The sequence below is a fragment of the Fusarium graminearum genome, chromosome 3 (assembly GCF_000240135.3).
Source record: "Fusarium graminearum PH-1 chromosome 3, whole genome shotgun sequence".
Classification (NCBI taxonomy): Eukaryota; Fungi; Ascomycota; class Sordariomycetes; order Hypocreales; family Nectriaceae; genus Fusarium; species Fusarium graminearum.
The window spans coordinates 2,966,030-2,993,934 of NC_026476.1; the positions used below are offsets into that span (position 1 = coordinate 2,966,030).

Here is a 27,905-nt window from a genome sequence, read left to right on the forward strand (position 1 = left end):
TTGCAAAGATTAATTAGGTAGGTAGGTGCATTCTGGCCTCCTTCCTGATCGTACAACTCAGAAGAAGTACCTAATAAGGGAAGCACTGTCGATCTGTTCCTGCCTACCACCTTCCTTCTTCCATCCCTCATGTGCAGCATCAGTTCACTTCTTCCTCCTCCAACGCCATTCGAAAGTTCGGTTCCTACAACTTCATAATGATTCGATGCCGGCCCGAATCGCATATGTTCGGTAAAAGAAGGTTCCGTTTCCGACTGATCAATCAATCATTATTCAACTTCCGCGGCGATGGATCTGATCACTCATCAGCTCAGGCTCGGGGAGTTGAGCTGCGAGCTTACATGTCGCATGACGTTTAGATCAAGTCACCACTGGATCGCCAAGACCGGCAAATGCAAGTCACTGCACCTAGTGCTCACCCCTTGTCAGACAACTACCTCAAAACAGGCATGTCCTAGCGGGCGGCCTAGGTACCAAGAGGGAGATTGAGCTGGCATTTCCGGAAGTTTCGCGGGGTTCTTTACGACCTGACCAGGGCAGCTTCACAAGTCCCATCTTATCTCTGAGATCGACGAATCCTGTCTATTATACTTTGGACAACAGACAAGTCGATGACCCGTACAAACCGGTTTCCCGAGACAGGGCTTGCACTTGCGCTGTTTGCGGTTCCAAGTACTCCCGAGGTCTCTGCAGGGACTTGAATCCGTCTAGAAACGGTTGAATTGGAATATGCTCTAATGTACTGATCTCCACGGCTTCAAGGATCTGGGGTAAGCTTCACGATCACGCAAGATAAGGCTGAAGTTTCGAGCTACCATGTATCGACGAGCTCTATTGATCGATATATAAGACTGCCAGAGCTCCTCCACGTATAGTCGAGCTTCACTCTGCAAGAGCTCCAAGCTCCGACCCGACCTTGTGAGCTCTCCCACGCGCGTGGGGCGTGGGGCGGTGGCTTCTTGGGATTGATTTGCCAGTTCGCAACCTCTCCCACTTTCGCTCCACAAGTGCTGATGCTGCAACTGTGAGAATGCAGGCCATGACAAACTTATTTCAGAATCTTTCACATTCAGAGAGCAGCCGAGCTTGTCGAAGAACAATGTACAGTACTTGCTGCAAAGCCGAAGTCTGTCGATCGGAAGGTCACTCACTTCCGTCAAGGCACAGCTTGTTCCCTCTTTGCGACGTCCAAGTGGATCGCCTAGGCCGTCCTGGACGTGTTCCTGGCGTAAAGTCTCATTGCCAGACCATCCGGCGCGATGACGATTCCCCTTACTAAGAATAGTGCACCGTCCCCCGCGTTGTTTGGCCGTGATAATTGCCCAGCTCGTTCAAGACGTGAGGAGTCGTCTGAGCCATTCTCCACTGAGGAGGTAAACATGTCTAGGTACCTCGTACCTGTTAGTATGTGTAGGAGGATGATTAATGAGTGCCACGCCCTTCGAGACGACTCCTGTTATAAGATATAAACCATAGCTGTCCCCGTCTACCTGTCTCTATCAAGCATCATATTCCGATTGAAGTTTTACAGTACTCTGTTTGGTTCAGTTTTGTTTTATAATGCCTTCTCTTACAGCGTCTCCAACTGCTGCCGCTGCTCCTCAAAGTGTAAAGCAGAATGGCAACATTCCGTCGCCCTCTCCACTCAGTATCATCGATATTCGTGGTGAATATGTCGAGATGAATTTGAAGGACGAGATTGCCACTTCTTTCAACCCTGATGATGGCCCAAGAAAGCTCCCCACTCTTCTTCTATACAACGAGAAAGGGCTACAGTTATTCGAGGACGTATGTTGATTCTGCCGAGACCCCTCTTACAATTACTCATAAAAGTCCAGATCACATATCTGGATGAGTATTACTTGACAAACTATGAAATCGAGATCTTGAAAAAGAACTCGGCAGAGATTGCCAGCCAGATTCCTGAGGGATCCATGGTGATCGAGTTGGGAAGCGGGTTAGTCAATCATCCCATGATACGACCTGTTGTCACTAACATTGCGAAGAAACCTTCGAAAGATCTGCTTGCTTCTACAGGCCTTTGAAGAGGCCAAAAAGTCTATCCAATACTTTGCTCTGGATCTATCTCTCAAAGAACTTGAGCGTACTTTGGCTCAGGTACCTGACTTCAAATATGTCTCGTGCCATGGCCTTTTGGGTACATATGACGACGGAAGGGAATGGCTGAAGCATCCCTCTCTCACGAGCCGTTCGAAGTGCATCATTCACCTCGGTTCTAGTATCGGTACGTTCCTCTTAGAGACGCAGTTACCACAATACTGATGAGAGAATTATAGGAAACTTCACACGTGACGAGGCAGCTGATTTCTTGGGAGGGTTCGCAGAGGTCCTTACGCCGTCCGATTCCATGATCGTCGCGGTTGACTCTTGCAGTAACCCAGCCCGGGTTTAGTAAGTTCCATACGCCGCTTACAGGTCAGCAGTACTAACTATTCCATAGCCATGCATACAACGGTACGTAGTTTTTGAATCTGAATGGACCTGTGGATATTAATGCCGCAGTTCTTGAATACAGATTCCAAGGGGGTTACCCATCAGTAAGCCAACCAGAACATTGGGGAAGGTCTGTATACTGACATCATACAGATTTATTCTAAATGGCCTTGAAAATGCCAATGAGATCCTCGGCGAAGAAGCTTTTAACCCGGGCGAGTGGATGGTCATTGGTGAGTACGTCTATGATGTCGAAGGTGGGCGACATCAGGCATTTCTTACTCCTACCCGGCCGACGGATGTTCTCGGATCGAGAATCATGCCTCATGAACGAGTATGGATCGAACAAAGTCTCAAGTATTCCAAGGAAGAAAAGACAAAGCTTTGGAAGTTGGCAGGTCTGACCGAGATGGGCTATTGGAGTCGCGGAGATGAATATGGTAGGTCACATTCCCCCATGATGCACATCCCACCCCAAAAACATGCGATTCGAGGCCTCGAAGTCATGCAGCCCCGAGCTACCCCGCGAATCGTGGAAAAGGGCTGTTTCCTTTTTCAGCTCTGCTGGAAGCACAAGTCCAAAACGAGGCAGTATTCGAGGCGACGTGGGGGCCCATGTCTGATGCTGGAGATATATGAAGAGCGTGCATGAGACCTAGCCAAGAGGAGACTAACACCTGTGCAGGTCTTCACCTTTTGAAGAAGTCGAGTATGCCGTTCAGTCTGATCCCGTCTCTTTACGCCGCAAAGCCCCTGCCAACAGTCCATGACTGGAAGGCGCTTTGGAAAGCATGGGATATTGTGACAAAGGACATGATTGCCGACGAAGAGCTTCAAGAGAAACCCATCAAACTGCGCAACGCGTGCATCTTTTATCTTGGTCATATTCCAACCTTTCTCGACATTCAGTTGACCAAGACTACGGGTCAACCCCCGACCGACCCTGCGTCCTACTATTCCATCTTTGAGAGAGGAATCGACCCTGACGTAGACAACCCAGAGCATTGCCATTCGCATTCAGTGATTCCTGACGAATGGCCCTCTGTTCAAGAGATCACTGAATACCAAGGAAGGGTCAGATCTCGTCTGCAAAAGCTGTATCAGAATGACCAGGACAAGATCCCTCGAGAGATTGGCCGGGCCATCTGGGTTGGCTTCGAACACGAGCTGATGCATATTGAGACCTTGCTTTACATGATGCTCCAAAGCGACAAGACACTTCCTCCACCGCATACAGTACAGCCCGACTTTGCAAAGATGGCTCAGCAAGCGTACAATGCTAGAGTCTCTAACCAGTGGTTTGATGTTCCTGAACAGACAATCACGTTGGGCATGGATGATCCCGAGGATGGCGCTGACCTCTCGCGTCACTTTGGCTGGTACTTTCACGCCCACAAAACCGAATGTAGGAATATCAACTGACATGTCTTCACAGGGATAACGAGAAACCAGCACGTCAGGCGAACGTCCATGCATTCCAAGCTCAAGGCCGACCTATCACTAATGAAGAGGTATGTGCCATTGATCATCGAGAAATCTGTCAATTGCTAACCGATTATACAGTATGCTCAATACTTGTACAACTCCAACATTGATCGAGTTCCAGTTTCATGGTCCTCGGTTGCTTCTAACAAGCAAGATGGGGCTACCAACGATCACCACACTAATGGCCATTCAAATGGTTACTCCAACGGAAATGGGAATGGCCATCACGTAAACCAGGTTCCCGACTCATTTATCGAGGGCAAGTTTGTTAAGACCGTGTATGGGCTAGTTCCTCTCAAGTACGCTCTTGACTGGCCCGTATTCGCTTCGTACGACGAGCTTGTTGGCTGCGCTGCGTGGATGGGTGGTCGAATTCCTACCTTTGAGGAGGCCAAAAGCATTTATGCACACGTCAACAAGCAGAAGGCCGAAGCTGAACGTATCCTGTCCAAGACGGTTCCTGCAGTTAATGGGTAAGTATAATCCCTAGCGCTCTATACCCCTTGTTAACATATGGCAGACACCTTGTCAATGATGGCGTAGAGGAAACCCCGCCATCCGAACCTTCAGCTTCGGTCAAGGATAGCTCTTCTGAGCTATTCTTTGACCTGACCGACGCCAACGTCGGTTTCCGCCACTGGCATCCCATGCCGGTTACCTCTCGGGGCAACAAACTTGCTGGCCAAGCTGAGATGGGCGGCGTCTGGGAATGGACGAGCTCAGTTCTCGAACGACATGAAGGTTTTGAGCCCATGTCTCTGTATCCTTTGTACACCACCGACTTTTTCGATGGCAAGCACAACATTGTCTTGGGCGGTTCGTGGGCAACTCACCCACGTATCGCAGGACGGACAAGTTTTGTCAACTGGTACCAGAGGAATTATCCCTACGCATGGGTAGGGGCCAGACTGGTACGGGATATTTAACGGTGATTATGTTTGATCTACGATTTCTTATCGTAAACGAGTTGTGTTGATTTTGTTTTGTATTGTTGGAGTTTTGACATTTATATGGGCCCCAAATTGCCATAGGCGGGATGAGAAGGAGGAAAGTCACTCCCTGAGAAAGCAAATGTGTCGTTCATATCCGTCTCTATTTACCCTTGTATTTTGAACTCCTTACCAAATCAAAGAATGGTGCAATGATAATACAGGCCCTTCCAACATGATAGCTAGACATCAATCATTATGCCCAAACCTTTGGACAATACTCATAACGTCGGTCTAATCAGGCTTTCAACTAGCCCCCAAACGCCGAAAGCTAATGTTTACGTGGACCTCTTCACTCTCGGCAAAGCTGTTCTGGTGAAAGAGGCCTTGGCGAGCCAGGCACACCATGCTCAGTGACCGCCAATGGACGTGATTTTGTCTGAATATACGGAATGACTTCTCAGCCGTTGAGACTGCCGTAGATATCGAGCAGTTGCTCAAAAACATAGCCGGGAAGCTTAATCCCATTCTCTGTAATGAGCTTGGAGATGAAATCCGGGGGCTTTTTCAAAGCGTTAGTAATTTTGTGAATCAGGAACTCGAGGAAAACTTACAGTAAAGTCGACAGCATCGACAGTATCCTTGCTCTTGGTATCGACACTAAAGTCGAGAATATCCTGCTTGAAGCCAATATCCCGTTGGTCCATGACGAACTTGCGCGCAAACTTGTGTGTCTCGACAGCAACGTAGAAGGGGAGGTTGGCCTGGGCCGCCAACTTGGAGAGCTGCAGGGTGCCCATACGAGAGATGATACCGCCGTTGGATGTGACGGCCTCGGCACCTACGAGCACCATGTTGACTTGGCGCAGCAGCCCCATGACATACGCAACTGAAGCTTCTGCGATCTCGGCAACAGGGATACCCTTTGAGCGAAGCTCGCGAACTATGCGATCACTCTCCTCGACACGGGTCTCCTCGCGCACGTAGATAACCTTGAACTTGCCCGCACCGAGGTTCTGGGCAGCGCGATCCAGAATACCAACAACTGATCGCGAAGCACCGTGTGTAAGAATACACTGACCTTCGTGAATCAGCCTCCATCCTGCATCGGCAATACCCTCTCGCGCGGCGTTAGCACGCTGGGCAAAAAGGCGTCCGTTGCGGAGGAGATGCTGCCTCACGGCGTCGAAGCTGCCATCTTGTTGTCGGAGAGAAGAAACGAGGTACTGGAGGAAGAGATCTGTTCCGGCAGAGAGAGGTACTGGGTTCGAGACGGAGGCCTTGAGGCGGTCGGAGTGGACTTTGACTGTGTCGAGGATCTCGAATACGGTGGTGGAAGGCTGGGCGTTTAGGAGGGCGATGAGAGATTCGATGGCAGCGACAGGTTTCGTAAGATCGGGGTCTGTGACAAGGAGGCCACGGTATGTCTCGACGATACTAAGAGGTATTAGAAGGTATTAAATAGTGGCATGTTGGTGACGGACTCGAAATCGGCGCTTTTGGAGATTTGAGGTTGGTCAATCTCAGTCGCAGCAGCGACTTTGGAAGATTAGCCTAGGACGGAAAATGTTACTATAATTATTTACCTGATGTATCGATAGTCGCCATTATGAAGAGTGTGTGAGAGGTTGGGAGGGAGTGGTTGAAAGGTTGAAATGATACTATTCCCAAGTCTAGAATCTGATGGAGGGGAATTTTTGATCCAATGTTGGTGAGTCAGGACTCTTGGAGGTGATTTGGCGGGGTGAATACATGTCCGGTGGGGAGCGGGGCCGAAATGACGGCACTTGCTCCAGGGCATCTTCAGTGGAAGGTTTCAGTGATTGCTGTGGGTTTTAGATCTGAAGGAGAGCTTAGATAATAGCTAGAAGAGTGTGTATACATATTCTCTGGCCTGGATTGAATCGCTGTGCTTTATATTAAATCTTAGTACTGATAATAAATTGACCAGTAGTGTTGCTTTGTTCCATAACGTGTCTTGGATCGATGATTTGATCAGTTCACCTCACAATTAAGTCGACTACCTACCCTGCGTCGAGATGCAATCAAACTTGCGCCGCGCCTGCCCCTCTACTCTCTATCCCTTCCCGAACTTTAAGTTACGGCTCTCCACCTTCATCTTACATTACATTCCCTGTACTTCAAAGCTCTCATCTCTAAAGCTATATCTCACACAACTTGATCCGTATCCCTGATTCACCCTTTTGCAAGCTTCAATCCCTCGATATCATTCGCCAATGGAGCTTCTCGATCCCGCAACGGGCACCGCCCTTCCAAACGACGCCATCCAGCGCATTCTCTTCGTCGCCAATGCTGTTCACGTCTACAACATTCCTCCCCTGACCTCGACAAAGGGATACTCTGCTAGCACATGGACTGCCGAGCCCCAGCGCCATATCTTCACTGCTCGTCTTCGCGTCGTCGAGACCGCCTACGAATCTGCCTCATCTACCAACCAGCTCAAAGTTGATGCCGTGCTGGAGGATGCATCAACGGGTCAGCTTTTCGCTGCGGCGCCATACACCGCTCCCGGTGTCGTAGAGCCAGTTCTTGATAGCAGTCGCTTCTTCGCTCTGACAGTGCGCGATCCTCAAGGGCGAAAGGCCATTCTAGGCATTGGGTTTGAAGAGAGGAGTGAGGCTTTTGATCTAAGCATTGCGCTACAGGAGGCGAGGAAGGCATTGGGTTGGGAGGGCGAGCAGAGCAAGCCGTCTGCCACAAAAGAGCAAGAGGAGCACAAAGATTACAGTCTCAAAGAGGGCGAAACCATTACAGTGAGCTTTGGTGGGTCAAAATTTGGAAGGAGGAAGCAACAGGACAGTTCAAACACAGGTTCAGGAGCAGGAGGAGATCTTCAGTCTTTCGCACTTCCACCACCACCTGCTGGGCCTTCTGGAGGATTCTCATTACCGCCTCCGCCAAGTGCCAACGACGTTAAGCAGCAGAAACAGTCAGCCAAGGATCTTGGATTCGACGACGGTCAGTTTGGAGAGTTCGCTTAAAGAGGCAACATACACAAGGGTGCATTAGCGATATGATTTTGAAACATACAGTATATATACCAAACTAAAAACTTGCTGAGGATTAAACGCCAAATTGACATGCTAGGAATGCTAGATGATATGATGCCCTATGAAACAGTTTTTTTGCTCATTATGTCATTAGGCGACCCAGAGTCAGTAACTTGTACAGCAGCATATTCACACAGTGGTCATCAGCTTAGACTTCTGGCCAAGTGTGACGAAGACAAGGGAGACTCATTCGCCTCTCCCTAGTCACCGTGAAGCGGGAGTCATTCAGGTCGTGTCCGATCTCTGTGCTACAGTCGTTCTTTTCTTCAGCAAAGGGACGCTCTGCGGCAACGGTTGTTGCTGAGGTAGTCTCTGACTCGATGCTCGCAGAAGATGAATCAGGACCGCACAAGACATCCTCGGCGGCTTCATCGACAGTCTCCAAACCCCACACTGCCGGCTCTGAAGAAGCATAGAATGGCCCAGCAGGTTGATGGAAGTCGTTGAAGTAGCCCATTGGGACAAAGTCCGTTGGCGAACTAACAAACAGTGTGGTAGGGGTAAGAAAGCTGTAGGAATCAGGACTGAAACAACAAGACGACTCAACACTCGGGCTGGTGGCAGTCCATGCCTGAGCCCATGTCTCGCGACTCTGCATCTCGACGTACAGATCAAAAAGACGAGAGGATATGATCTTTTCCTGCTCGACAGCCTGGTTCATCTTGGACTTTAGCAGGCTCAGCTGCTTTCGCAACTTGCGTCGTCCTTGGTCACCATTGAGGTTTCGGAGTTGCTGCTCAACTGCGCAGTATCTTCTCATAAGATCTGAAGCTCGAGAAGCCTGTTGCTGGAAGACACCAGCAAGGTAAGCCTGATCCGTGTAAAGATTCTCAAAGGGCCGAGGTTCGAAGAGGAGGCGCGAGTTGGTTTGGGGTTGTTGCTTGGCATCCGGTTTGGAGGGACGAGACCGAGAGCTCGAAGAGCGCCGGCGCTGCCTCTTGCGCGGGGATGGGTTTGAAGTGGAGGGTGTTTCTGGGTATGGTGTACCCGGAAGGGATTGGGGTGAGGGCGGGAGGATGTGGCATGTTTGCAGCTTGGGGATGACAACGTTTAACTCCTCTGGAGGGGGAGTGATTCTTGCATCCATGGGTGGTAGCTGGACCATACCAGGAACTTGGGTAAAAGTGGTATTCATTTTGAAGAATTCGTGCTTGTTGGTTTAATAGCAAAGAAGCAAGATGCAGAGAAACAGCACGCATCTCTGCTAGATATTAATTCTTCCTATTGCCCCTACTATCCCCTACGAACAAAGACAACTGGGGAAGGCTATATTGAGAACGAGGAGTTTGGACGCTTTGTTGCCATATTCGCTCTCCAACAAAGCGAAACAGCGAGTTCCGGGACTTGGCCTAGTGTTCCTTTGGAAGTCAATTTCCTAGTGCAAGGCCAGTTGGTTGTTCAGAGAGAATCCGTGCCTGGTTGCCACACTCGGCCCATCGAGCTGTCAATAACACTGGTCAGGCTTGGCTTTGAAGTGTTGTTCAGATTCAGTTGACCCGCCAGCAACCTGAAAGAGATATCGCAGGTCTAGAACAGCTGATCAACCCTGATGTGGTTGGTTTCCGTAATTGAATGAAACTGGCTACGCCAAATGGCTTGCCTTCGCCAGGTGGTGGCGCTGTTAGTACCCGCTGTTGGCTTGGAACGGCAGCCTTATGGCGTGTCTGCATAACAATGCAAGCCAACGGCCGAATGATAGGCAACTTGGAACATCAGATAGCAAAGCCATCATGTCCAGGTGGGTCATTGAACCGCCAGAGCCCAGCGTCCTCTGCGGCTCGTCGGATGAAAGATATCTCTTGATTGCTGACGGCTCGATTGATCTCCGCATATCGCCCTTGCTGATTTTCGTCTTTGGTATCGGCTTTTGCTCGCTTTGGCTTTCCAACGTGGGCATCTGGATGATATTGCTCCATGATGTTGACGAAGCAGTCCGTGGAAACCTCAGTCGCTAGGAACTTCATAATCTCAGCTCCTTCGTCCTCCTTGCCTGGCATAACAAGATGGCGAATCAAGAGACCTTTCTTGGCGATGCCATCTCCGGTAAAGCACAGGTCGCCGACTTGATCGTGCATAGCCTTGATACTCTCCTTCGCTGTGGCGGCGTAATCATCCGCCTTGAGTAGCCTTTTAGAGGTGCTTGGTTTCCACACCTTAAAGTCAGCCAGGTAGATATCAACCAACCCATCCATCAGCTGGAGGGATGCGAGAGAGTCAAAGCTCGAGGTGTTGTAAACGATGGGAACTGTCAGGCCATGGTCCTTGGCATGGAGGATACTCAACGCCACTTGCGGCACAACGTGCTCAGGCGTAACAATGTTTATATTGTGAACGTTGCCAACCTCCTGCAATTTGACGTACCAGTCGCCAAGTTCCTCAGGTGACAGGTCCATCCCATTGCGTTGGTGGGATATGTCGTAGTTCTGGCAGAAGATGCACCTCATGTTGCACCCGCTCATAAACACGGAGCCACTGCCATTGTGCCCCTGGATGCAAGGCTCTAACCGTCGTGTCAGAAGATGAATAGAACAATATTAACCTCGAGCTAAGAAGCTGAGTATGCAAGGGAGAATGGTATGCAGGAAGCTTGGGGCAGAACTGTCACTGACCTTCCCCAAAGTGGGGAGCAATCGTATTGACCTTTGCCTTTTCTCCGATGAGGCACATCCCCGTCTTTTCAAACCGGTTTACGCCACATTCTCTGGGGCACAGGTTACAGTTTCGGAGGTGAGCGTACGCCAACGATCGCTTTTTGGCGGCATCGCGAGAGCTAAGAGTCATGTACTGGGGAACATAGTCGTCAAGAAGGAACGGAGGTGCGAGATGAAGAGAGCGAGTGAATGTTTTGGAAGCTATGGATAGGGGTTTATGGAAAGCTGAAGGATATCGTCTTAGTGGTAGCAACATGGCTGCTATTGAGTGCTCATGATGGGTGGTGACAATTGCCTTTTGTTGATTGGTGTTGAGGGAATGTCTGTATAGGTGGCTTAGTCATGCGTTGATGCAACTGTTACTGACTGATAAGAAGATACGTTATTCTTCACTCTGAATAATTGAGAAATCGAAAATATATTAGTCCTGATGGCGTCGGGTACTCCAATAGCTTAACTGGCAGTAGAGGCGAGTGTCTTTGTGGTTGCTACACATGCCTTGGACCATCTAGAAGGCGCATCATGGAAGCACAATGTCACAGTTGACCAGCAAGTCAATATGTTTCTGTAAAAAGAATATAGGCACTCAGGAATAAATACAAATCTGCTAGTACCAACTACTCCTAAGCATCAATTCTTCACATGAACGTTCCTCCAACCTGCCACTCGAATCTTCAGAATAGGAGAGTATTGCTTTCTCATTTTCTCTGAACCTCGGCATTCTCCTCATACCAAGCCAACTTATCATTCATGCTTCTAATCTCGGCAGTCTTGACGGCAATCATATCTTGCATCTCAACCCTCTCACGAAGTAGAGTCCGGTTCTCTGTCTCCAGCTGCGCCGCCCGAGCCAGACGCTCCTTGTTCCTGGCCTCTATATCAGACACGCGCTCTGGCCAAGTAGGCGTCACGACGGATACCACGGTAGGCTTGCTCTCGATGATTCGTGTCTGCACAGTTCCTGGATGCTGGTCGGCGGCGGGGATGACAAAGAGGGGAGACTGCGATCCCTTGCCCTTGATACGATAGAATCGAGATGAAATGTCGATAGGGACGATGCCCCTGGCGTAGACTTTTCCGCCTCGTTCTTCACGCCATATGCGCTCGCCAACCACACCGCTTGCTTTCCAGATCTTTTCCTTCTGTTCAATCTGCGCTTCAGCGGCGTCGAGAAGTCTGTGGATGTAGCCTGTAACATCTGGACCCGAGTTGACGAGAATGAACTTGTCCTGCGGGTACACAATCTGTCGGCCCCCTGAAACGCCATCAGGACCGGTGCGGCCCAACATTTGGTGTGGGACGAGAGCTTCGCCTGCCATGACATCAAGAGCGTTGGCATAGCTGATTTCGAGCTCGTGCATTCGACCCATGAGATGTTGATGGTTCAGAAGCCACTGACCCAAGAGACAGTTCCGTGCGCCTTCCAGTTGCCTTTCAGACATGCCTTGTGCTGCCTTTAGATCTTTGGGGGCTTCGAATCCAGTTGGAAGGATAGACATGAGGCCACCAGTAGCGCCGTATTCATGATCAAGAATTTCAAGGCATTCGTTGGCGTGCATAACCAGATCATGGTGTGTCATGTATGGACGGCGCTGATCTCCCCCCTTGGCGGAGGGACCACTATCCTCGACCAACGTCAAAGGACAATAGTGCTCAATACCAAATGTCTCCGACTCGGATTTGACGGTGTTTTGCAGTGCCCAAAGAGGATCGTGATGAGACGGGTCGTCATTTTCGTAGGGTTTGTCAAGGTTGTTCAACCAGTCAAACGCCTCGTGTTCCTCAAAGCGATAGCCTGAACGTTGGCCCACATGTTGAGTGGTGGATGTCAAGGCAAGCTTACGGATGATGTTGACAAGAGAGTGTGCGTGTTGCTTGAGGGCGAGAAGAGTGGGAGGACGACCGGAAGAGAAGTATGAGCAGTTGAGATGCTGCAGAAGAACGAGGTCTTGGGCGTCCAGGATACCATTGTCTGGTACGGTGTAATTTGACTTGTACGAGGTTGCATATGGATTGGAGGGAATGTGGAGAGGCTGGATATCCTCCATTTCCTCGTCATTTGCTGGGGATGTCATTGCGATTCTCTATACAATTTGCAAGAAAGGGTTGAGGTGAGAAAGTAGAAGTCTGAACAAGAGAGTATTCTTTGATACGGGTGGCTATCTATCTTTAATGGCCAAAAAGGCCACTGCCTTCTGTGTCATTCTTGGGTCTGCCCATTGATGTGATTGATGCTATTCAAAGAACAAAGAACTGCCTTCTTTGTTCAATAAACCTGGCACTGATTAAGGTGGGCGCATTGACATTCTTCACTATGCTTTCTTTGTTCTATGTGCCAAAGAAGGTCGCGAACCCCGATATCTGGGCATGGCTTCACTCTCGATAATGAGAGTCTCTGTAGCCATCACTTACAATAAAGATTTCGAAAACTCTTCTGAACCGCTACTTTGAGTCCTTACTTTCATTTCACAGATACACAAACAAACCGTACGTATAAGGCATTACAAGCCTGTGCCTGTAGGAGCTTACCTCTTTCTATCGAGGGTCTTAAGGTCCCTTGCTTGGAATCGCCAAGAGAATGTAGCGTATAAGATGACAATACTTGAGATATTAGAACAAGTTCCAAGGAGCATGGGCATATTTGCGTCAACTATGAGTGTCCATTACTCGTCGATTTTCTCTCCTGGCTACATACACAAGGACAAAGGGAGGCAACAATGCCATGGGGGTCTGGAATGTTTGACCAGACCACCACAGAGCGAAACATATCGAGTCGACACTGTAGCACACACGTGACTGTTTGTGTTGTCATGACGGTGTCACAGAAACTGTTTGTAGTAAACAATGGGTTACCTGGTAGCAGTTGTTTAGAACCGTTGTCGCTGTAATTGTGACGCAGCGTTACCTACGACATTCTGCTAGGCGACGTTTGCGGTAACGGCGTCATTTGAGACTGTCACTGAGTTGAGAACAAAGAGAGGGAGAGAGACAGTGGGAATTCAATCAATTCATCACCAGCAGCACGAAACGTCGTTGGTTCATTTACTTGACATGATGGAACAAGATAAAATTGCCCGTACCTCGGTCTAAAAAAGGCAGCCAGTTAAAGATGGATGGACATCTCAGCTGAACCAGCATCATTTCTAGGGCGCTAATGCCGAGGAGAGACTGGCGCGCGCATACTGGGGGAGATTTAGAGGGTCTAGCCTTTTGGAATGAACTGCCCGCAGACGCAGGGTACAGCAGAGTCCATCATCAGGCGTCTAGTCATTTCAATGATTTATTAGGCCTCAATTCTGATATAGAGCAGTCAAGCGATGGACAAAAAGTCATGATGTCGGTCAAGACACTAATAGCGACAAGGATTAAAGGACGATCGATGCTCGGATCTTTTTAAACGACAGCACATGATGAATACGATTATCAAGCGATAATTGTGACTGTCAATCTGTCACAGTCAACTAATCTAGCTCAAGACCAGATCGACATGTTTACCTGGGGAATAGTCTGGTTGATGTCATTGGCGTCAAAAAGCGCCATCATGGACGGACGGGACTGAAAGTTCCGAAAAAACAGGGGGAGCAAAGAGGTAGCGCCACGCAAAGAGTTTAGATGGTTTCAAAAAAGATGTCTTCTTGGCAGGCCTCCTAAAAGGGAGACGATTAGCATTCCCTATCATGATCTTCGACTAGGTTGTAAGGGTTGATTCATCGATCAGATGTTTGTGCGTGCTTGTGCTTAAGCTCATGCTCGTGCTAATATCTTAGTAGTCTTGATGGAGGAAAGACTGACTGTACTGCATCTCTGACATCACACGCGTACTATCTATCAGCATCCCTGTCAAGCTGTCGTTCGACGAGAGAGCATCCGTGGCTGGTACTGCGCCTCTGTTTCGATCGACGACACAAGCTGAGAAAACGGGCCTCGACTTGGATCGAGGGCGTGATACTTGGAGGGAGCCAGGTCTAGACTCTGTGATGCTCTATCTGTGCTCTACCCTACTCTGCCCTACTCGATGAGTCTAAAGTCCAGAGCTGTCTCTGCCCCTGTCTCATCGTGCCTTGTCGGCTGTCGGTCTGACCGTTCATTAACTGTTACGCATACGTACAGCATTTAGTGAGTGACACTATTTACAGTAGCGCAACACATCTCAATTGTCCACGTCGACGACGCTGGGTCACCCTCCCGTTCCCGTCGCCAAGCTTCAACAGCCGAAATGAACAAGGGATTCCTAGACCCTCATTTGATTGTCATAATTTACGGATACAGTACGACGTTGAAAAAGTAGGGTCTTGTTTTCATTTGCTTGGCGGTTCATGATGGGAATTCATATCTATTTTTACCGGTTTTCTGGTATCATTTCCAATTATCGTTGCCGCGTTATCGCCTGGGATCAGCGTGAAAGAATAGCAATGATTTGCAATGTCAACCACGCTCGAGTGGTTCCATTTCAAATAGACTTGTCGGGGGGAGGGGCTAATTCTCCATAAATGATTGGTTCAAATCGATCTAGGCTCAAACCAGGATTTTCATGGTGGGTGCTTTTCCCACTGAAAGACCAGAGCTTCAGGGACTTAGCGATTCAATGCTACTAAGGTACTCAAGTCTGGGCGCGCTATCTTGTGACGTCGCCATCAGCACCTTGTCTTGATTGATGGCATCACCACCACACTCGAGATATTTTATACAGATATGGTGAATCAATCCAGAGAATGGAAAACAATAAAATATATAACTGATTAATTGAATTCATGTGTCTCTCTGTTTGCTTTTGCTATACAATAAAATCACAGGAACTTGTCCTGGTGAGACATGACTTCACTTTGATTAAGGGGGTCCAGCCCGTAGAGCTAAGCTTCTGTCTCTTGTCCCACACCCTGACGACCGCCCGACCACCTGCACTTACGCTGCACTAACCCACCCACCCATCCACTTCAAGCTGAATGCCGTACCAAGGTTTGGCTGGTACCGTTCAACTGTATCTAAAACCAGCTTTTTTGAATTACTCCAACACACTCTAATCACATAAAGCCAGGTTTCCCCTTCCACAATTATCTTACTCTCCTTTTCGCAAGCTTTTTCGTTCCCAGACTGGCTTGTTCTGGTTTAGTAGGCTACTGACCAGTGACTGGGCTGTTGCACTAATCGCCACTTTGGAACGCGCCTACCTCTTGACCGTCCCGTCTCATCTTAATCTACCTGCCACTCGCCCCGCCGGCGGTAGGAATACTAACAAGTCCAAACCTAATCAAACTAATTCAATTTCTTCTTTAATCGTTTCCTTTTCGACCTACGACGACGAGGGTTCACTCTCATATTCTATTCAATCCAGGAGTCGTCAATTCAATACTTAATCGCCCATACCCAGGGCTCGACCTCGACCTAATTCGAAAAATACGTCAGGGTCGTCATCATGGGAAACTTTATCAGTTGGTTGGAGGACAACCTCCCCGACCCCAAAAGCACAAAGGGCAATGCTGGCGAGGCCAGAGGACCTCAGCCCAAGTCCGTGTCGAGTACGTTGATTTGGATATCTCTAGTCACGTTAAACGCGACGCAAAAACTAACATCCATCTCCTAGGCATGGTCTCGACTCTAGTCCCCGTCCTCGTTGCGTCGGCGGCCTACATCCTCATCTTTCTCATATTGCGTAAATCCAATAGGCGTTTCTATGCGCCCAGAACCTATCTGGGCTCGCTGCGAGAACAGTAAGTTTAATGCGCCTCGTGAACCTTCAACAGCGATTCTAACGGCCATACAGCGAACGGAGTCCTGCATTGCCAGGTGGTTGGTTTGGCTGGATCGGTACTTTTTGGAAAATTCCCGATGCCTACGCTCTCCAGCACCAGAGTCTTGACGCCTACCTGTTTATCCGATTCCTTCGCATCTGCTGCACCATCTGCTTCGTCAGTCTTTGCATCACATGGCCCGTCCTTTTCCCCGTCAATGCCACTGGCGGCAACGGAAAGACCGAGCTCGAGCTTCTCTCCTACAGCAACATCAATATCCAGAGTTCAAAGGAGAGGAACAGACTGTACGCCCACTGCTTCATCGCCTGGATCGTCTATGGCTTCGTCATGTACACCATCATGCGCGAGTGTCTCTTTTACGTGAGCGTGAGACAGGCTTTCTTGCTCACTCCTCAGTACGCCAAGCGCATTTCGTCTCGCACTGTTCTCTTCACTTCAGTCCCTAAGGATTATCTCGACGAGGCTCGCATCCGTACTCTCTTCAACGATTCAGTCAAGAACGTTTGGATCCCTGGTGAGACCAAGGAAGTGGACGAGATTATCGAGGAGCGTGACGAGGTCGCCATGAAGCTCGAAAAGGGAGAAGTGAAGCTGCTCAAGCTGTGCAACAAGGAACGCATCAAGTCTATGAAGAAGTCTGGCGCCGAAGCCGAGAAGCAAAACTCAGGCCCAACCGACCCCGAGACTGGTGACCTCGCTGCTCGCTGGATTCCCCAGAAGAAGCGACCTACTCACCGCACTGGCCCTCTTGGACTTATTGGCAAAAAGGTTGATACCATTGAATGGGGCCGTGAGGAACTCAAGACTCTCATCCCCAAGGCTGATGAGGCCCAGGCCAACTGGCTCGCTGGTAACTACGAGAAGCACTCTGCTGTCTTTGTTGAATTCTACACCCAGTCTGATGCTCAGGCTGCTTTCCAGACTACCACTCACCACCATGCCCTCCACATGGCACCTCGACACATTGGCGTCAAGCCTGACGAGGTTGTCTGGAACAGTCTCAAGTTCCCTTGGTGGCAGATTGTCATCCGTCGATACATCATCGCCGCCATTATTGCTATTCTCATCATCTTCTGGGCCATTCCTGTTGCTATTGTCGGTATTATCGCCCAAGTCAACACCATCAAGACTCTTCCCGGCCTTACTTGGATCGAGAGTATCCCTAGCGTAGGTCCAGCAGCTATTACGCTCCACAGTATCATGTTAACTTGTTCTTTAGGTCATTCTCGGTGTCATCTCTGGTCTTTTGCCTTCTGTTGCTCTGTCCATCCTTATGGCCATGGTTCCTATTTTCATGCGTGTTTGCGCCAAGCAGGCCGGTTGTGTTTCCATCTCACAGGCTGAGCTTTACACGCAAAACACCTACTTCGTCTTCCTGGTTCTTCAGGTCTTCCTCGTCCAGACACTTGCCAACAGTTTCGTTTCGTCCATTGTCACCATCGTCCAGGATCCCAGCCAGGTCTTCACCATGCTGTCATCCTCTATCCCTACTGCGTCCAACTTTTACATCTCCTACTTTATTGTTCAAGGTCTGGGTATCGCTACCAGCGTCCTGACTCAAGTCGTCGGCTGCGTCATCTTCAACCTTTTGTACAAGTTCCTTGCCAGCACCCCTCGAGCCATGTACAACAAGTGGACCACACTCAGCGCCCTTACTTGGGGAAGTCTTATGCCTGTTTACACCAACATTGCTGTCATTAGTGAGTTGATACTCGGTTTCTACATATCATCTCTTGCTAACCTTTTCAGGCATTGTCTACGCTGTTATCGCCCCTCTCATGCTTTTCTGGTCGACTCTCGGTATGGCTCTGTTCTACCTTGCCTACCGTTACAACATTCTCTTTGTCACCGAGACCAAGATTGACACTCGAGGCCTTATTTACCCTCGGGCTTTGAAGCAGCTCTTTGTCGGGGTTTATCTTGCCGAGGTCTGCCTCATTGGAATGTTTATTGTCTCCAAGGCTGCAGGCCCCGCTGCTCTGATGGTCATCTTCCTTATCTTCAGCATCTTGTTCCACATGACCATGGCCAAGGCTCTCAACCCTCTTCTCTACAACCTGCCCCGTTCTCTTGAGGTTGAGGAGGAGCGAATTCAGCAAAGCGCCCAGGGTTCCGAGCTTGAGGATGGACAGGTGTTGAACAACAACGGCGTCACCAACGCTACTACCAACGGCGTGGAGAATGGTGATGCCAAGTCCACTCGCGTCGGCAAGTTCGTGCCAGGTGGAGTTGGTGGTGTTCAGAAGAAGGGTAACTTCTTCTCCAAGTGGCTCAAGCCCTGGATCTACGCCGATTACGCCACTATGCGCCAGCTTGTGCCCCACGAGAGCACCATGGGACTCGACTACACTGAGCAGGTTGAGCGGGACGCTTACTTCCCACCCTCAATCACGAGCGAGACTCCCATCTTGTGGATTCCCGCCGACCCTGCTGGTATCTCAAAGCAGGAGGTGTTGCACACAAGCAAGGTGATCCCCATCTCAGACGAGGGTTGCACACTGAACGACAAGAACAACATCGAGTGGGACACAGAGGGTGCACGACCTCCTATCTGGACCGAGAAGATTTACTACTAAAGGAGATGATTTTGTCTGTGTGATACCCAAACACAAGCCGGCTATCAGGCTGTGTAGTTTTGAAAAGGATGCAAGAGGTGGACGGAGCTTGGAAAAATGATGGTGGAATGATGGGATGTGTTATTAGATCGTGACGAGACCCGAAATAACAACTGGGGCGTCTTGTGCGGTTGTAAGACCTAATAGTTATATGCCAATGAATCCTAATGTAGTATCAAAAGTTCCAAGGTGTCACTCGTCCTATGACTGGTAGTTCCAACATCAACAATACTGAGTGGGAATGCTGGAGTCAATTAAAGTTTTGTAGTAGTTGATTGGGCAACTGATCGGTTTCGGCAAGATTAGGTACATTAGCACGATCGCCCCAGCTTCTCGTCTCTCCACTGTCATCACGCTTGGTCACCTTTTCCTGGTAATCAGCAGTAGGGTTGGAGATGGCTAGCTGTGTGATGGGAAGCAAAGTATTGATGATTACCTGAGACATGGAACAAAGCGTACACCAAAAAGAGAGCTGCCCATAGCATGGTATTGTCATTGACACTGACAGGAGAGAAGGGAAGAGAAAAGCTGTTGTTGTTGTGGTGAGTAGCAAGGATACACCCCGACCACTTGGACTTACCGGGAAGCGGATAGCGGCAGCCACATTTCAAGCCTCAACCGCCATTGTCGTTGGCAGCCTCATCCATATGCAGACGGTCGGATGTTTTGTTTGTGGTTGTTGGATGATTGGATAATACAGAAGAACGGTGAACAATATACTGCCTCTTCAGTACAACTCAGCAGTTGGATGTCCAATTATTCTCTAGTTGTGGCGTCTCTCGCATGTGATAGATAGACTTTATCGTTTCTTACCTGCACCCTTGTCCTTGTCCTTGTTCCCGTCAGTACTAATCAAGGATTCTCCATGGGATACCCCACCTTAAACTTGTGGCGTTCCTGTGCCAACGACAGTAAACAATCGCATCTTCGAGTCTGGTTCAACAGAAAGCGGCAAGTCGTTCTCGCATGCGCGAATAGAAACTTGGTATTGGACCAAACTATTGGCGATTAGGACTAATCGCAAACTTTGCTTCGTGGTGTGATTGTCCCATTCTCGATGGCTTGGTGTCCAGGCTCTCCCAGCAAGAAGATCAACTATCCCTGCTCATACGTGCTGCACATACTGCACATTTCTTTTTCCTAGCCTCTCTCTTTCTGCGTGCTTGCGTGGCTCTACTGCTCTCTTACCGATACTCTGCTCTACTGCCCGCTTGCTTGTTCACTCTCAAACATCCAATCTAAACCTGGACACGACCCATCAGTGGCCTATTCTCGAGGCCCTCTCAATTATTAGCAGGTCAACCAACATTGAAAGCTTTGACAGTCGTGCCGCACGCATAGAGGCCCGAGACATCGCTGAGACCCTTGGCCATTGCGTTCCCCGGGAAAGAGTGCGACGATCACCAGACCACATACGACATTTGCTGGTGCACACTCACCTTGCAATATTCAAGCAAAGGACGTTGGGGGGAAAGTGAGGAAACAGATTCAAGGCCAATTCTTTAGCTCTCGAGCTGTACGGCGATGATGATGGTATGAGAGCCCAGTGACGGCGACATTTCAACGCTTCGAGGCGGCAGCATCAACCACAGCAGCCTTGAATTAGCGAGCCTGCTCAACACAACAAAAATTCACCATGGCTTCAACATTCATCCCCGGCAGATCTCGGTCTGCACAACCACGACCCACGACAACTACCACGACAGCTCTTCTCCTCTTTTTTGCGACTATTCCTTTTGTGTCTCCCGTTGCTGCGCAATCATTCCCATATGTGCCTACGGATATTCTCATGCCAGATCCCACCTGCGTCGACGGCAGCGTACCGTGCAGTGCTTCAGATTTAGCATTCATCTTTCGACAAACAGCCTCTGGTAAAGTCGAGTTCAGATCCCTCAACTTTTCCGCCAGCGTGGGTGCGGACGAACCCAGCCTCGATCGACCTGCGGGCAGCACGACGTTGCCTTTTCTCGACGACGAGCCCAAAAGTACTGCATTTGGCGCTGCAAGAACGGCAAACGGCTCCGTGCTCGTGTACGCAGGCGACTGTAAAACTGGTATCAGCGATGTATGGAGCTACGACTACGAGGATGGAGGCGAGTGGTACCGTCGAGGTCTTAAAAACGGCAACGACCGCCGCGCACCTTATTTCCTCGGCGGCACAGTCGCCTTTTCTTCCAGTCTCGCTCCCGAGATGGACCAGCCTACTCTTTATACCTACGGTGGCATGTGCGAGACGCCAAAGTCAGGAGGTACGACGAACTGGCAGAGCGATGCCAACTATACCAAGACGATGCTGAGAGTTGCGCCGAACGACGGAGATGCTTATACTTCGTACAAAATGAGCGTGGCATCCAGCGGCGGACCGCGAACGCCGATTGCTGGCTTTACACTGACTGGTTTGACGCCTTCGATGACCAATAAGTCTGGAATCGTCACGCAGCAAATGAGTTATGTGTTGTTAGGAGGACATACTAAGACGGCTTTTATCAACATGAGCACAGTTGCAGTATGGAACTTGCCAGCTGAGACATGGAGTTACGTCAACATTCAAGCTCCCAATGGTGATTTGCCAAAGTCGGATCTTGCCATCAAGGACACGAGTGCCCAGTCTAAACGAAGTAGTGCAACGAATGCTGCAGATAATGTCTACAGTCGTTCTGGACACACTGCGACTCTAAGCGAAGACGGGAGCTCCATCATCGTCATCGGAGGTTGGGTGGGCGACGTCAATACTCCCGCTGAGCCTCAGCTTGCGATCCTCGAGATGAGCGAAATTTATAGTGGGTGGCAGTGGAAGATTCCGGAGGTGCAGCCTGATTTTACTGGTATCTACGGTCATGGTGCTGCAGTGTTGCCAGGAAACATGCTGATGGTCTATGGCGGATGGGAGACGTCAAGCTCTTCAAGTCGAATCAAGCGTCAGGCCTCATCGGGGTCCCTTCGCTTTTACAACATTACTTCTGGGTCATGGGAATCTAGCTACACGAATCCCTCTTACGCTTCTTCGTCAGCCAAAGAGAACGATGCCCCAACGGAAAACGACAAGGGGTCGAACTCGAAGCGCCTTGGTCTTGGTCTCGGGTTAGGCTTTGGCATCGCTGCTTTGATCGGTATTATCATTGCCGCCTTGTGCTGGTACAAGAAGCGCAGACGCCACATCAACAACCGAGACGAAGCAGTCCGGGCTCTATCCCAAGATCCCAGCTACTATCATAGCGACTTTCCCGAAATGACTGAGAATGACCCTTGGGGACTCAACGACACCGCTTGGTATGGTCGTGGTGGTCCATATCCTCCCGGAGAGCGATCACTCGGCTACGAGTCGATGAGAGGCGCTCGAAGCGGCATGCCTGGACTTCATATCCCACATAAACCCATGTCGAGACCATCGCGCGGAGGTTATGTGCCTACAGGGGGTAGCTTCCCTGGACCAATTCACCCAATCTACGAAGATGAAGAAGAAGAAAATTACCAGAACCGAGGTTTATATGACCACGTTGCAACACCCACATCCGATGTTCATTCGGATCCTTTCCAAACTCCAGTTACTGCTACCGGCCAAAACAATGTGACGCATCCTATATGTCTTACCCCTGGGGGAGGTAGGGCGTCAGCTACACCCAGCCCTGAGAACCGCCGCCACGATCCAGAGGTTCAGGATTGGGTGACCGAGGTTGATGCTGCAGAGGGACTACTCGAGCGTATGAACAGTCGAAGGAGCCAACATAAGAATGCCCAGAGCGTTGATAACGCGGAGGGTCCCGCACGAATGAATAGTCGTCGAAGCCAAACCCAAGGAAGCTTTGGCCGTACTTCCCCAACGCGGCATAACTCAACACGATCAGCTGCTCTACGAGATGACGAATCGCGAAGCGGATCTAACTTGTCCGAATCAGCACGAAGCGCAGCAGAGAGCATCAAGGCTAAAGCACGACAACTCAATCCTCTGGCTCCCGCTTTCTTGGTGACTGGGGCCGAACACCCTAAGCCTGGAAGTTCGTCTTCCGATAGTTACAATACTGCTCACTCATCGTTTGGCGCTCTACAAGCCGAAGGACCTTCGCTCCTTATGGGGGATCGGGGTCACAAGTACGACGATGATGAGCCTTCCTCGCCATCCAAGTCAAAACCACGTAGGGGGTGGTTAGGTTCTCTCAGGAGAGTATTTTCAGGGGCTAGTACTCCTCAATCCTCCCATGAAGACATGTCTGGAGTGCGGCGTTCGTTTGATCAAGAGCCTGTGAGTGGTGATTATGAGCCCGGTCTGGTTGGTCTGCGTGGCGAGCTTCTTAGGCGGAAGAAAGGCAGACAAGACTGGGAGGGTCTCGGTCCCATACCGCGAGATGCTATGATGTCTGGAGGTTCGGGGCCTGAACCTGGAACCGAGTCTGACTGGGACATTGAAAGAGCTGTAGAGCAGCGACTGGTTCAAGTCATGTTCACTGTCCCCCGAGAACGATTACGAGTTGTTAATGGCAACGAAGAGGGGAGCGATCGTGAGGATGATGACTTGATGAAGCCGCAAGCAGCAGAATTGGTCGATCCTGACGACGAGCATGATCTGTCAAGAGACGAGAGCGTTCAGGAGAAGCAAATGGAAGCTGGTTATGAGCATCCGGCGCTACGGAGTGTGGATGAACCTCAAAAACAGGAGGGCAGTTCCATGGCTGAGAAGCAACAACTTGTTCATAATGAGGAAGAACGAGTGAACGAGAAGCAACGATATGAAGAGAAGCAACAACTCCTCGATGAGAAGCGTGCCGAGGAGGAGCGACTTGCAGAGGAAGAAATTTTGCAAGCACAACAGCAGGAGGAGAGAGAGCCGATGAAGAGACAACAACATCAACCCCCTCCACCGGAAGAAGAGCCATCAACCTCAACACTACAACAACCTAAACCCTCACATCTCCAACCTCGCCCTCTATTCCATCACCGCACTCCTTCACCAGCAGGCTCAATATCCCCTTCCCCTTCTCCCACGCCATCTCCCAACCGACCAAGCTTCCACTCCAGACGACATACACGCGGCGACTCGAATAACTCAGTGGGCGGCTTTCTCCTCCCAGAGCTGAATACGCTAGAACCTCGCTTTTCACATTCTACGGACCGGTCCTCGGGCATCCTAATGGAAGCGCAGGCTGTTCCGCTGACTAGAGAACGAGCGCGAACGCGCGTCCTGGCCATGGTGGATAGCTTTGAGAATCTAAGCCGTGAGAACAGCCCGAGTCCCACAAGGTTTTCATAAGGGATGCTAGTTGCAAAAAAGGAGTGTGGATTTCAAACCTACGAATTTATTTGGCATTTGTTTTTTTTTTGTTTTTTTTTGGTATCATGCAGGGTGTTTGGGTGTAGGATAACGGATGACATTGTGCTACAGCTTTGGCAGTTTTTTGGAAGCTTATGGAGATGGATGTCCTGAATGGGAGATGTACATATGAATTAGACGAAATGAAACCTTGGAATTATATACGCTTGACGATTGATATATGATTGAATGGATTTCTCTATAAGTAGATGATAATTGCTTCTTTGGACGCCTCAACGGAACAGTTCTATAGCTCAGTAGTAACGTTGAGTCAGGATAATCCCTCTTCAGATCGAGATTCAGAATGCCTACACCAGATAAACATGCAATTTAAGCATGTCCATCATTTGTTAGTCCATCGACATAACTCAATCATCCATGACATTTATTGTCGATCTTAAAAGCAATCATTAACGTCATGGCCAAAACAATCGGAGGGTGCACAGGACAATTAATCATTGAATCATGCTTATCCAAACACGGCGAATCATCACCGGGTCTGGAATAGTTGAAACAGAACAGAAATCGAAACAGGGTACGTTTATGATAAGCACAGACAAACAACGTACGCGTTCAGTTCAGTTCAGCTGTGCTAGGTTTCTGCCTTGATTTCTGGTGTTGCTGTCCCTGACGATCGTATCTTTTTGAACTCACTGACTACGCTTGGTGAAACGCATCCCGACGCCACAGTATCCACGTCCCCCAGAGAAAAAATGCAGGGGCAGGGTGGAAGGGGCAGAAGAGAGGAAATATTGAGTGTAAATCTTCATTTTGGAAATATCAATATTTGAAGCAATGCAGTCATTAGACAAGTTTCTGATTCGCTAACATGGGAAATTATATGACATTTTTCTGATAGTCTGAAGGTACACGTATGGGTGTGGGGTATAAGTGAGACGCCAACATTGACTGGAAAAGCTTGACAAAGATACATAGATGGAGTGACAAACAACCTGGTTAATGATTTTATGCTTGATTTTAATCAATGACTTGTTCCGCTAGAATCGACCTTGCTACGCTGCAGACAGAGATACCTACCTGCCTCTACCCTGTGGGAACCAATCAACACAAGTGGGATCCAAGGCAATTTCTACTCGTATAATTAACTTGTGAAGATCTGTCTATGCCCAAGTATACTCACTTCTCTTACGTAGACGCTTATCCTCATTTCACCCTGCAGTCTCTCATCCGGGGTATCCGCTTGCTTATGATTGTTTCTTTAATGAATTGTTCCACCGAAGGATGGCCTCAATAAACTTCTTTCCTGGGAAATCGATAATGATGATTCCAGTGCGGCTCGTGTCTGGGTTATCTTCAAAATCCTTGATCCATTGGCCCGTCATATCGTTCATCCCAGTGACAGTGCGGTTCATTGGCCCAGCCGCAGCTTCGATCGGCAGCACACCTACAGAGGCTGAAATATGAGCGAGGTAGAGGATCTTGTTGTCCAGAGGTGCTGTTGCCGCGAGCTCGAGCGCATCACGAATCGCAGTCCACTTGTCAGAAAGATGGTAAATGTCAGGGATGATCCACTTGTCTTCGAGCACCATCTGAGGACCCTCCCACTTGGGGCCATAAGGTCCTCCGTGCCTGGCTGGGAAGTTTTCAAGCACAAAGATCTTGGAGCGAAGTTCTCCAATCGTTGGCAGGGGGGCAGTAGCGCTGTAGTTGTAGAGCCTGTCTCCAAGAGGGTATTTGTTGAAGGCATCCTCAAACGACAGGGTGTTGTTGTCTCCAATGCGACCACCTTCCTGCTTGAGGCGCATAACAATAGTCTCGGATGGATTCCTGTCCAAGAAATCATTCATGTAGCTGATGACATCCTCAAAGCTGAATCCAGTGTAGCCGTTGGCATGGTAGATGTGCAACTCATCGTCGCGCACACGAGCGCGGATGTCAAAGTAGCGAAGACCCGCTTCCAGCTGCATTGTCAAGTTCCAGTTCTGGCACTGCAGGACCTCTGTTTCTATATCGTAGGTCATGGTATCGTGCGTTCCTGGTATGCTGAGGCTCGTGAGATACACATCATCGGGGATCTCAGCCATCCAAGCTGGGTTGTGAGCTAAGTCGACATCGAAGCTGTAAGCGCTCGAATAACCACGGTAACAGTTCCCGTACACCATGCAAGGCGCAATAGAGAAGAGGAGATAGAAGAGACACATGACGAAGAATGCAATAGCTCCGATGGTCGTAGGGAGACGTCTAGATCGATTGACGGGACTCGAGAGACCGCGGAATGCTGGTTTCGCGATCATTGTGTGAGGCTGATTACGAAGGTCAAAGCCGGAGGGGCCGGATGGGTTCTTTTGGTCGGCTAGTCACATTGAAATATGGGCAGTAGGGATATCAAGTCCCGTGATGTGCTCCTGACAGTATAAAATGCGGTGTGTATATTGGTAAGAGTACGCGCAAGCAGGGTTGATGTGTTGGTGTTGATGTTGGCAAGGCTGATGATACAAGCTTCATGGGGGACTCAGCCAAGGCGAGATGACATCGGTCTGGGGGAGCTCTGACCCTTTTGCGGTAGCACCTGCGGCAATGGAGAGTTTTGAGTGGTTGGACTCTGAAGCAAGCATTTACCCCAGACAAGACATGACAAAGCATTCCAGCTTGGTTACCCTACACCTTGGACAATTCGAGACTGGCGGCTATACTCAATGGTATTAGAAACGGAATAGTCGGGATGAGAATCTAAGCCCTCACTAGGCAGAGGCTTAGCATACTGAAACGGCTTGTTCCTACAGTAACTCAACTTGAGGCTCTGCCCCATACACTATCCATCACTAAGATCGAGTTGCTTCCCTCAAATCGAGTAATTAGGTGGGCCTAGTTTTTGTCCGCCAGAACTCAATGCAAGTAGTGTTTAACTCATGACGCTTGGGAGACGTGTTTGGATGGTGTAGGTAAGCCCAACAAGTCAATTAGGGTACCCAACAGCTTACATGTTGCGTAGAAACGACGCAATTCTGCAAAAAGGATGTAAACCTCTCATACAAGTCTGGTCCTGTCAATTATGATATCAATCGGGCACATGGAGCATGTAGTGATACAAGTGGTGTATACGGAGAGGACAGTTCGCATCTGTATGCCAACGACAGGTTCAACATTCTCAGGATATTTTTATAAACAGTACACTAAGCGGACGGAAGAATTCGATTCCTCTACACCCTCACAATGCGATGCACATCAACCGATTGCCGCAGGTGGCGGGCGGCTTGCAGATGGATGGCGGACCCTGAAGTCGCATTACCCGGTCAAGTCTGTGATTTGCTCACCATATTTCTTGACAGCTTGTAGCAAGAAACAGCCCACGTAGACCTGTAGACATCACATGTACAGTACAACAAGGTTCGCCGGTTAGCGACAAGGCAACTCACCTCTAAATCAGCAGTGCCTCGTAGTACCGCCTTGAAACGAGATGCTGCCAACCGGTATCGCTACAGCACTTGTCCGTTGGGGGTTGACATGTGCGAATGTCATGGAACTTACCTGGGGTATCGTGGTCTGTCTGTCTTGTGACTTATTATTAGTGATGATTTAGGTTTAACCGCCAGAGCCTCAACTTCGGACACCACAAGGTAATCTGTACAGTTTGTGGCAAGTAGTCATGATGACAGTGGTCAGAGAGGCCTGCAAGGAGAGAAA

At 49.5% G+C, this 27,905-nt stretch overlaps 10 protein-coding genes across 10 annotated transcripts; 5 read left to right on the forward strand and 5 right to left on the reverse strand.

Annotated features, from left to right (window-relative positions):
• Positions 1 to 1,560: 1,560 nt before the first annotated feature.
• Positions 1,561 to 2,483, forward strand: FGSG_12772 (uncharacterized protein; the record flags this gene model as incomplete). The annotated part of the gene is made up of 5 exons (XM_011325908.1): positions 1,561 to 1,788; positions 1,839 to 1,957; positions 2,007 to 2,245; positions 2,298 to 2,412; positions 2,462 to 2,483. The coding sequence occupies 5 exons, from the start codon at positions 1,561 to 1,563 to the stop codon at positions 2,481 to 2,483; spliced, it is 723 nt and encodes a 240-aa protein (XP_011324210.1).
• Positions 2,484 to 3,150: 667 nt separating this feature from the next.
• Positions 3,151 to 5,046, forward strand: FGSG_12773 (uncharacterized protein). Its single transcript, XM_011325909.1, has 4 exons — positions 3,151 to 3,833; positions 3,890 to 3,965; positions 4,018 to 4,412; positions 4,460 to 5,046. Exons 1-4 carry the CDS (start codon positions 3,166 to 3,168, stop codon positions 4,863 to 4,865), a joined length of 1,545 nt encoding a protein of 514 aa, XP_011324211.1. The 5' UTR covers positions 3,151 to 3,165; the 3' UTR covers positions 4,866 to 5,046.
• Positions 5,047 to 5,328: 282 nt separating this feature from the next.
• On the reverse strand, positions 5,329 to 6,476 carry FGSG_05648 (uncharacterized protein; the record flags this gene model as incomplete). Its single annotated transcript, XM_011325910.1, has 4 exons — positions 5,329 to 5,430; positions 5,483 to 6,305; positions 6,353 to 6,407; positions 6,455 to 6,476. The coding sequence occupies 4 exons, from the start codon at positions 6,474 to 6,476 to the stop codon at positions 5,329 to 5,331; spliced, it is 1,002 nt and encodes a 333-aa protein (XP_011324212.1).
• Positions 6,477 to 6,980: 504 nt separating this feature from the next.
• Positions 6,981 to 7,951, forward strand: FGSG_05649 (uncharacterized protein). The gene has a single exon (XM_011325911.1). The coding sequence runs from the start codon at positions 7,106 to 7,108 to the stop codon at positions 7,868 to 7,870; it is 765 nt and encodes a 254-aa protein (XP_011324213.1). The 5' UTR covers positions 6,981 to 7,105; the 3' UTR covers positions 7,871 to 7,951.
• Positions 7,952 to 8,160: 209 nt separating this feature from the next.
• On the reverse strand, positions 8,161 to 9,074 carry FGSG_05650 (uncharacterized protein; the record flags this gene model as incomplete). The annotated part of the gene is made up of 2 exons (XM_011325912.1): positions 8,161 to 8,182; positions 8,290 to 9,074. 2 exons carry the CDS (start codon positions 9,072 to 9,074, stop codon positions 8,161 to 8,163), a joined length of 807 nt encoding a protein of 268 aa, XP_011324214.1.
• Positions 9,075 to 9,651: 577 nt separating this feature from the next.
• FGSG_05651 (uncharacterized protein) lies at positions 9,652 to 10,846 on the reverse strand (the record flags this gene model as incomplete). The annotated part of the gene is made up of 2 exons (XM_011325913.1): positions 9,652 to 10,439; positions 10,549 to 10,846. The coding sequence occupies 2 exons, from the start codon at positions 10,844 to 10,846 to the stop codon at positions 9,652 to 9,654; spliced, it is 1,086 nt and encodes a 361-aa protein (XP_011324215.1).
• Positions 10,847 to 11,288: 442 nt separating this feature from the next.
• On the reverse strand, positions 11,289 to 13,229 carry FGSG_05652 (uncharacterized protein; the record flags this gene model as incomplete). The annotated part of the gene is made up of 3 exons (XM_011325914.1): positions 11,289 to 12,674; positions 13,003 to 13,024; positions 13,120 to 13,229. 3 exons carry the CDS (start codon positions 13,227 to 13,229, stop codon positions 11,289 to 11,291), a joined length of 1,518 nt encoding a protein of 505 aa, XP_011324216.1.
• Positions 13,230 to 16,003: 2,774 nt separating this feature from the next.
• On the forward strand, positions 16,004 to 19,096 carry FGSG_05653 (uncharacterized protein; the record flags this gene model as incomplete). The annotated part of the gene is made up of 5 exons (XM_011325915.1): positions 16,004 to 16,106; positions 16,172 to 16,298; positions 16,352 to 17,507; positions 17,560 to 18,040; positions 18,090 to 19,096. 5 exons carry the CDS (start codon positions 16,004 to 16,006, stop codon positions 18,914 to 18,916), a joined length of 2,694 nt encoding a protein of 897 aa, XP_011324217.1. The 3' UTR covers positions 18,917 to 19,096.
• A 1,495-nt stretch (positions 19,097 to 20,591) lies between these two features.
• FGSG_05654 (uncharacterized protein) lies at positions 20,592 to 24,200 on the forward strand (the record flags this gene model as incomplete). The annotated part of the gene is made up of 1 exon (XM_011325916.1): positions 20,592 to 24,200. One exon carries the CDS (start codon positions 20,592 to 20,594, stop codon positions 24,198 to 24,200), a length of 3,609 nt encoding a protein of 1,202 aa, XP_011324218.1.
• Positions 24,201 to 25,377: 1,177 nt separating this feature from the next.
• On the reverse strand, positions 25,378 to 27,144 carry FGSG_05655 (uncharacterized protein). Its single transcript, XM_011325917.1, has one exon. It carries the CDS (start codon positions 26,513 to 26,515, stop codon positions 25,466 to 25,468), a length of 1,050 nt encoding a protein of 349 aa, XP_011324219.1. The 5' UTR covers positions 26,516 to 27,144; the 3' UTR covers positions 25,378 to 25,465.
• Between the last annotated feature and the right edge of the window lie 761 nt (positions 27,145 to 27,905).

Coding starts and splice junctions, on each gene's coding strand:
- FGSG_05655 (XM_011325917.1), bottom strand. CDS start 26,515: ATGATCGCGAAACCAGCATTCCGCGGTCTCTCGAGTCCCGTCAATCGA.
- FGSG_12773 (XM_011325909.1), top strand. CDS start 3,166: ATGCCGTTCAGTCTGATCCCGTCTCTTTACGCCGCAAAGCCCCTGCCA. Junction 3,834..3,889: donor CTCTCGCGTCACTTTGGCTG/GTACTTTCACGC, acceptor ATGTCTTCACAG/GGATAACGAGAAACCAGCAC. Junction 4,413..4,459: donor ACGGTTCCTGCAGTTAATGG/GTAAGTATAATC, acceptor AACATATGGCAG/ACACCTTGTCAATGATGGCG.
- FGSG_05649 (XM_011325911.1), top strand. CDS start 7,106: ATGGAGCTTCTCGATCCCGCAACGGGCACCGCCCTTCCAAACGACGCC.